The sequence below is a fragment of the Arachis hypogaea genome, chromosome 14 (genome assembly GCF_003086295.3).
Source record: "Arachis hypogaea cultivar Tifrunner chromosome 14, arahy.Tifrunner.gnm2.J5K5, whole genome shotgun sequence".
NCBI classification, from domain to species: Eukaryota; Viridiplantae; Streptophyta; class Magnoliopsida; order Fabales; family Fabaceae; genus Arachis; species Arachis hypogaea.
In genome coordinates, this window is record NC_092049.1 from 1,678,267 (window position 1) to 1,687,205 (window position 8,939).

The window sequence follows — 8,939 nt, forward strand, 5'->3', positions numbered from 1 at the left end:
TTAGAATGAAAATAATCATCTGTATACCTAATAAGATGAATAACAATTCAAAGAATGAAGAGGATGTGAACAACAATCATCTATCACCATCAGCATCACCCACCATTCTCGTTTCTCTATAAGAAAGAAAGAAAGAGTTTATTTCCTCTGCCAATGCCAAATGCATATGCTCATGACAATAGTTTGCCACCTGAATGAGAAAGACAAGCTCTGCCAATGCCAAATGCATATGCTCATGACAATAGTTTGCCACCTGAATGAGAAAGACAAGCTCTCAATGTGGAGTTCTCCAGAGAATCCTAAATTTTTGGACATAAGAAAAAAATATAAATTTACCTGAGAATCACCATGGCCATCATAGAATCTAAAAAAATGAATTGTTTGCTAACTCAAATTTTTATTCAGTCCATCAATTATCCTATCACCAATTAGCATTTCAATAGAAATCTTCCATCTCAGGACAAATGGCGGCGTCGGCGAGAGACAAATGGCGGCGTCGGCGTGAGGCTGTCGCAGTGTCAGCACGGGCTGCTATGGGACAGCAGGGCAACGTGAGGTTGCAGCGACGTCGGCACGGGCTGCGGGCTTCTATTGCATCTGAACGAGGTGATGAGGAATGAGTGAATGACGGCGTTCTGCTATGTCTGAGCAACTATCTCTAGCGACGACGACAAGTTGTGGTGGGGTACTGGAGAGAAACTATGTGGGCTATGCCGCGGACGTCGGAAATAAAGTAATAGTAGAATTGGAAGTAACCATACGTAGTGTGAATGTATTTAGGTGCTAATCCTAATTTTTCAAATTTTAAAATCCGTTAATACTTATTTAATTAATTAAGAATCTGAATTTTAAATTTAAATTTACCTTTTTTTTAAATCATTATTCACATTGTTCAGAACAAACATTGTTTACTTATACTTTCTCTTATTAACTAACATGACAACCTCTCGTGTAAGAGTAAAGTTTATTAAGTGAGGATTCGTCGAGTAATTTCTTTTAAATTTAAAAGAAGAATCAATCTTTAGATTATTGGAAGGCTACCACCATCAATGAGAAACACCAAAATGGTTTTTGACTGCCCAAAGGGCTTAATGGACAAGTATGGAGAAGTGATTATCTTAATTGAGGACGAAGTTTAGCTTAGACCAAGAGCAAAAGAGGATATATGAGGTTCAATAAGCTATTATCAAGTCTAAAGGTCAGAAACTAAAAACAATAGTAAAAGAACCTGAGTAGAAAACTCTAAGAACAAAAATTAGCACTCGAAGTAAAATTCTCTAATATCTAATTATTATGTTGTCATTGTAGCACACTTCGAATACCAATTTCTATAATTAAATTTAGAAAAAAGGTAAAAAAGTTTTAAACTTTCTAAATAGTTAAAGTGAGACTTTAGGTTCGAGTCGTATTTTAAAAAAGGAGCATTAGATTATTCATGAAAGAATAAAAAAAAAATTGAAAACAAGAAAGTTAATTAAAAAAAAAAAACCTTGGCAATGGAATCGAAAATGCAATTTGAAGCGATTAAAAGCAAATAAAACTAATTGAAATTAAACTAAACCTTGCACATATCCCCCTGCAATAGATACAGCGGTGAATCTATGATAAAATTTTATAATTGTATATTGTAATTATATTTATTCGATTAATTAATAACGTGGGGCGTTAAATGCGAGGTGACAAGAAAATGTATCTAACACAATCATTATTTTTTAAAAGTGCCTGGCTATCATTTTATTTACATATAATTTTTTTAAAGAGCATGTGGGGATTACGGTGAATTCGGAATAAAATGTGATGTGTATAAAAAATTAATTACTAAATTAATTATAATATATTTATTTATAAATATATATTATTTTTTAATTTATTTTAATACATATAATATAATTATTCACAATAAAGTATTATTATTTGAAGAAAAAAAATTATTACTTTATGCTAATATTTGGCCAATAAATATAATTTTATATGTAATATTTAAAAATACGTATTAATTAAATTTTTAAATATTAAATTTTAACTTTTAATTCTCAAATTTTAAATTTAGTAGTATAAAATCAAAATATTAGTTACTATTAATAAAAAATAAATATTATATGTACATTATAAATCAGTTATTGAATTAATTATTATATATTTATATAAGAGTTAAGTACGATTTTAATTCTTAAGGTATAGGTTGAATATTTTTTGTTTCTAATCTTTTTTTGCATACAAAATTATCTCTAAGGTTTAAAATCAAGTTTTAAAATCGTCCCTTTTATTTAAATATTAAAATTTTAGACCAAATTACTATAACAAAAAATTATAAAATAATAAAAAAAAGAGTAAGAGTGTTTCTATTTTTGCAAAGGGAAGAAGAAGAAGGAGAAAAGAAAGAGTCTACGATTCACTTCTGCCTCCACTTTTATAAACCTCCGTATAATTTTAATCCTTAAGGTAAGGACGATTTTAAAACCGAGTTAAACTTTAAGAATAATTTTGTATGCAAAAAAAAAAATTCAGGACGAAAAAAATTTGACCTATAAATTAAAAACTAAAATCATACTTAACCCTTTATATGAATATACAATCATACTAAGTGTATATCAAAACTAACTATTAATATAAAATAATATTAAAATATAAAATATACATTAAAAATAAATTTAACAATACATATATTTACATAAATATATGATGTCTAATTTTAATATATAAATAATATTTTTAATAAATATATATAATTTTTAATGTATATTTTTTATTTTAATATATATTTTACCCAAATAAATATTTTAATGACTTAGTTTTTATATGGACTTGGTGACATAAAAAAATACTAGGCTGACATGGTGACATATCTCTTCACGATATAAGGTCTTGATTCTCACACTGGCTTTTTCAGTGAGAAGTGAGAAAATTACACTCACACAGGACACACCTCCTCCTTTCATCGGCTTCGAAATGGGGAACTATGTTGTAACTAGCATACTCATTCTTCTCTTCAATTTGAGCACTCTAATCAACGTTGTCATCGCTTGTCCGTACTGTCCATACCCAACTCCAAAGCCTCCAAAGCACCACGAGCATCCAAAACTCCCACCGAAACAGCCTCCAAGAGTGAAGCCCCCAATTCACAAACCACCAAAGCACAATAAGCCTACTCCTACCACTCCATGTCCACCACCAAAGTCACCAAAACCAAGACCTCCCTATGTCCCCAAGCCTCCAGTAATAGTGCACCCACCCTACGTCCCAAAGCCACCATATGTACCAAAACCACCATATGTACCTAAGCCACCGGTTGTTAGACCACCATATGTACCAAAGCCACCGGTTGTAACTCCACCATATGTACCTAAGCCACCGGTTGTTACACCACCATATGTACCGAAACCACCGGTTGTAACTCCACCATATGTACCAAAGCCACCGGTTGTGACACCACCATATGTACCAAAGCCACCGGTTGTGACACCACCATATGTACCAAAGCCACCGGTGGTTACACCACCATATGTACCGAAACCGCCGGTTGTGACACCGCCATATGTACCAAAGCCACCAGTGGTTACACCACCTTATGTTCCTACACCATCACCACCATATGTACCAAAACCATCTCCACCAGTTGTGACACCACCTTACACACCAAGGCCGCCCATTATTGTTCATCCTCCGTACGTCCCGTTGCCACCAGTTGTACCCACACCGCCCATCATCTCACCTCCTCCATATGTACCGACGCCACCGGTGGTTACTCCACCAACGCCACCAAGTGAAACACCGTGTCCGCCACCGCCACCGCCGGCGCAACCAACATGCCCCATAGACTCGTTGAAGCTTGGTGCCTGTGTGGACGTTCTTGGCGGACTCATACACATCGGAATCGGAGGAAGTGCTAAACAAACATGCTGTCCGGTGCTTGAAGGGCTTCTGGACCTTGATGCTGCTGTGTGTCTCTGCACTACAATTAGGGCGAAGCTTCTCAACATCAACATTATCATCCCCATCGCCCTTCAGCTCCTCATTGATTGTGGAAAGACTCCGCCAGATGGATTCAAGTGCTCACCAAATTAATCAATTATTATATTCAAAGGTACTGCATGTGTCTCTCAATTTAATTGTGGAACCAAATATATTTTCTACGTCTTTTTATCGTATCTTTCTGTTTCTAACAAAAACGACAAACCAAACACACATGGTATAAAAAAATATTTTAAAAATTTATTTTTATACTATATAAAAAATATATAAAAAAATATTTATTTTTGCTTTTTATTAATTGTTTGTATAAATCTCCTAGTGGATTTTTATATTCAATATATAAATATATTTTTTGAAGGAAAATTCTCATTCTACATAGTGTTCTACTTGTTTATACAAAAAGAAATATTTTTAATATGTATAAAATATTTTACATTGTTATTATATTAAATTTAAACTCTAAAATAAAAAGAGTAAAAATTAAATTGGTTTAAAGAAAATTGGATTACGTATTTTGATCACCTAACAGTTTTTAGTACTTTTAAAGTTTTTAAGATAATCTAGTCTCTGTATATAGATTAATTTATTTTATAATAATATTTTTATGAAATTTAATTATTTTATATTACAATTTTTAAAAAATCATTTGTTTAATAGACCTATAAAAAATTTTAATTAAACCGATTGAAATAATTTGTAAAGATTCACAGAGTGTTGAATCTAAAATTCTTTAAAATTTATTGAATACCAATGCAATAATAGTGTTTATTTAAAATAAAAGAGAAAAGAACAAATAGGCCTTTCACCTTTTGGCTCGCGAACATTTAACTCTTTGAAGATTTGAAAATACATTTAACTCTTTAACTTTTTCAAAATTTGGACATATTGATTTTAGGTCTAATTTGCTCTATTTTAAAATTTTTCTAAGTGTGCATCTGTATATCGGTCGGTCAGATCAGTACAACGAAAAAAATTGAACAAAAAAAATTGATGTATCCAGGAGAAAGTCAAAAAATTAAATATATTTTTAAATTTTCAGAGACTTAAAATATCAGTGAATCAAAAGGTGAATGGCTTGTTTATCATTTTCTCAAAATAAAATCATCATATGCTATTTACGAAAAATGGATATTCCATGTGATTATATGATTATGCTCATTATTATGTGACTAGTTTGGACAAGTAATTATATGCCATTGAGCTTTGAGAGGAAATGTTTACATATTCACATGAAAGGTAGCTGTGTTTTGAGAGTTCATTATCAGGAAAAAAAAATTGAAAGATAAATAAGCATGCCTTCTTTACTGAAATAATTTACCAATATCAAACAACCTTCCCTTGAATTTTCCAAATTAATCTACTTTTATATAAGTAATTATTTACATCTCATTATAATCATTTTTATGAGAAGAAAATAGTTGAAACCAGATTTGTCAAATATACCAAATTCTATATATCTAATAATTAAAAATTATTATATTCACATAAAAATTAATCTAATTATTATTTTCATATGAATAATCTTGAAATTAATTCTAAAATCACCACCAAAATATCAAATTTATGTAAAAGCGTGTGAATTACTTGCCAAATATATATAATATTCCGCATGAACTATAACTCAAATGAAATAATCTCTCAATGAGTAATAGCTTAAATGGTATAATCTCCCCATACTCAATTAAGAGGTTGCGGGTTTGAGTCTCTTATTTTTGGTAAAAAAAAAATGACATAATCTCTCTATACTTACTTAGAGATCGCAAATTTGAGTCTCACTCCTAACTTTAGAAATATATATATATATATATATATATATAATATTCCCTCCCAAGTCATTATCTCATGGTGTGACTTCAATATGAATTTAATTATGGCTATTTTTGCAGGAGTGGCGTCACTTTGGCATTGAATAAGGTATTAACAACAAGAATGAGAGGTTATTGCTCATAATTTTACGAAGTCTTTTTTTTTTTAATGGTTGTTCTTCAAGTCGTGTGTTAACCTAAGTAGTGCTTGCGATGGGCTGGCATGCAAAAAGGTTTTCGTTTAGTTTTGTCTGCTTGTTTGTATTATTGCGTATGTGGTTCTGGGTTACGTACGCAGACCCGTGACTGCGTTGGGAATTGTTAAAGTTAGTTCAATTTTAGACTTTTGTAATCAGAGTGGGAATTGGAATTTCATTCACGGACCGATCTTAATTTGTACTTTTGTATGATAGTAAGAAAGTTATGTTGACTGCCGTGCCCCAATTACGTGTGGGGCACCATGCCTCCCAATTTTAGATGCGGTGTATCTATATCTATGTCTATCATCTGCCCTCCATGCATATAACAGGTACAAAAGGGCAATTACCAATTAGTGTAAGTTTTATTTGTTTTAACGAATCTCATGGATCAGCCAGCGGACCATGATTCGGTCGCATTTTCCTCTATACCTCTGTTTTCTTTTTTTTTTTGTCAAGTAAATTGGACAACCTCCAATTTTAGGTATCACAACATACCCACACTACACACTCGTTCACACAACGCTTAAGGGTTTATATTTAACACTTGGTGCAGCTGAGGCCTAGCTCAGTTAAATCATATGTCTCTTAATATGCTGCATCTGACTGTTTATATTGCAAGTTATTGTGCATACCTGGGTCCAGATACATATAGTCCAGCCCAAAATCTATTTGACAAAGGAGCTTAGTAGCACCATGACAACTCCGACTATTACTACGGAGGAGATGACCTGTTCTAGAAGGCCATCATGCGGGCCTTGTATTTAAACAATACGTAAAAAATAGAATTGAAATTAGTGTATTTAAGATATTAAAAATTTTAAATTTTTTAAAAAAATGAGAAAAAACTGGTGAAAGGATTAGTCTGATGCACAACATTCAATTTTAGGGACTAAAATGACTCACTTAATGCAAATTAAGGGACTAATTTGGTACATCTATAATGATGGCATAATGAATAACATGTGGACGAATACGGTTGTGATACGTGGCACAACTATCCACATCAGTATGCCACATGTCACTGGTCAACACATCATCACCATACCATTACACGTGGCCAAATCATGGAGTGACACGTGTCACTAACGGGCTACGTTATCAAGCCATGTCATCACGTCGTTAATAGAAAATAGGTCAAGGATTAATATGGTGCATTTTTGTCAATCTCAAGGACATAATTGGTACAATTGAAATCTCAGGAACAATTTTAGTATACGACACCAATCTCTGGAATCATTTTAGGGTTTAACTCCGCTCACAAGTATATGACACATCTTTTTCTCTTTTGTAATTTTAATGGAATTATCATTGATTGGTAAATAGTATCTTATTTTTCATGTTCTTGTTATAGCAAAAATTAAGTAATTAAAAACATTTTAAAAAATAAAAAAATTAATAAAAAATATATAAAATATCATAATATAGTAACTTGTTCATTATATTTTTTATCTGTAAAAATTATGATTTTAATTTTATATAAATAAAAAATATATTTTATTTATCAATATATATAATTCTACAAAAAATAATATTTTTACACTTTATTATTATATATTTTAATTACACTAACAATAAAATAAATATACACGTATAATAAGGAATTAATTACTCATGTCTACAAACGAGATACATGGAGTAAACTAAATACTTGTTGCTAGTGTAAAGGAGATATGATGTTTGCAATAAGTTTGGATCAAACAAAAAAATAAAATACATATAAATTAATTTAAATCATATGGGTTTAATTTTATTTTTCATGTTATGTGTATTATATTAATTTAAAATTATATTTTGATCTAATTCAATTGAAACAATTGTAATTTATATTGCTTCATCTTCAAAGGTCGCGTCTTCGTCTGAGTAAAATAATGGATGCAGCCATAAAGAACCATGCGTGAAAGAAGCCCTAATTCACTTTTTCTTTTTATTTCATTTTTTTTCTTTTATTTAATTCTGTCTTTTTTTTTTTAATTTCACAATTACTTCTTTTGTCTGTAGTTCTTTACAGCCGTTTTTCAGCCAAAGATTTGACGGTACCAAAATGTTTGGACCATTAAATGATCCCATAATAAAACATTTTTTTAAGTTTTTTAATAAGTGATAAATAGTCTTTATCTAATTTTAATTATAAATTAATTCTTTATATATTATTTAATTATAAAATCTATTTTTTATTTTATAAATTATTATTTTATCACTTATCTATCATGTACATTAATAATAAAAAACAAAAATAATAACGAATTAGATCTTTCATTAATCGTTTTTTTAGTGATCCTAATCGATTAAAATTTTATCTTTGATCCGTTATATCCGTATAGGGTTGTGAAATCGTATTTCTTAGAAAATCAATCGATTGAATTCACAAAACAATCGATTGAATTTTAGATTTTTCATAATTCAATCGATTGGAATTGATATACAATGGATTAAATTTTGCAAGACATGTGGGCTTTTTCTTATTCAATCGATTGTTCGTGTTATCCAATCGATTGAAATCTTCAAAGCAATATGAGGTCTCACAACTCAATCGATTGAAATTTTTACGTGATTAATGGTATCTTCGAATTCAATCCATTGATTTGATAATATAATTGATTGAAATGTACCGTGAATAAGATTTTTTTTTACATTCAATCGATTGGTATTCCTCTTTTTTTTTAATATAACAACTCAATTTCTGCATAACCTCTCTTCTCTTTCTAAATCTAGAAAGCTTCTCTCTTCATCTTCTCCAATCTCATCAACACCCATTCCAAATTATATACATATTATTAATCCTCATTCAAATCCCTACAAAACCCACCGAACCAATATCTCCAAAATGGCCAGAACTAAAAACGCAAAGAGAGCTAGGGTTGAGGATGAAAGTTCTGCATCTACCTGACTAAAATTTTAAAGATAAGATAGATGAATAATAAAATAATAATTTATAAACACGAGCAGAAAAATTAAGAACGGC

General features: G+C 30.5%; 1 protein-coding gene across 1 annotated transcript; it reads left to right on the forward strand.

The window, feature by feature from the left end:
• The first annotated feature begins 2,562 nt into the window (after positions 1–2,562).
• On the forward strand, positions 2,563–6,253 carry LOC112740884 (uncharacterized). Its single transcript, XM_025789576.3, has 2 exons — positions 2,563–4,084; positions 5,859–6,253. Exon 1 carries the CDS (start codon positions 2,950–2,952, stop codon positions 4,063–4,065), a length of 1,116 nt encoding a protein of 371 aa, XP_025645361.1. The 5' UTR covers positions 2,563–2,949; the 3' UTR covers positions 4,066–4,084; positions 5,859–6,253.
• Positions 6,254–8,939: the final 2,686 nt, after the last annotated feature.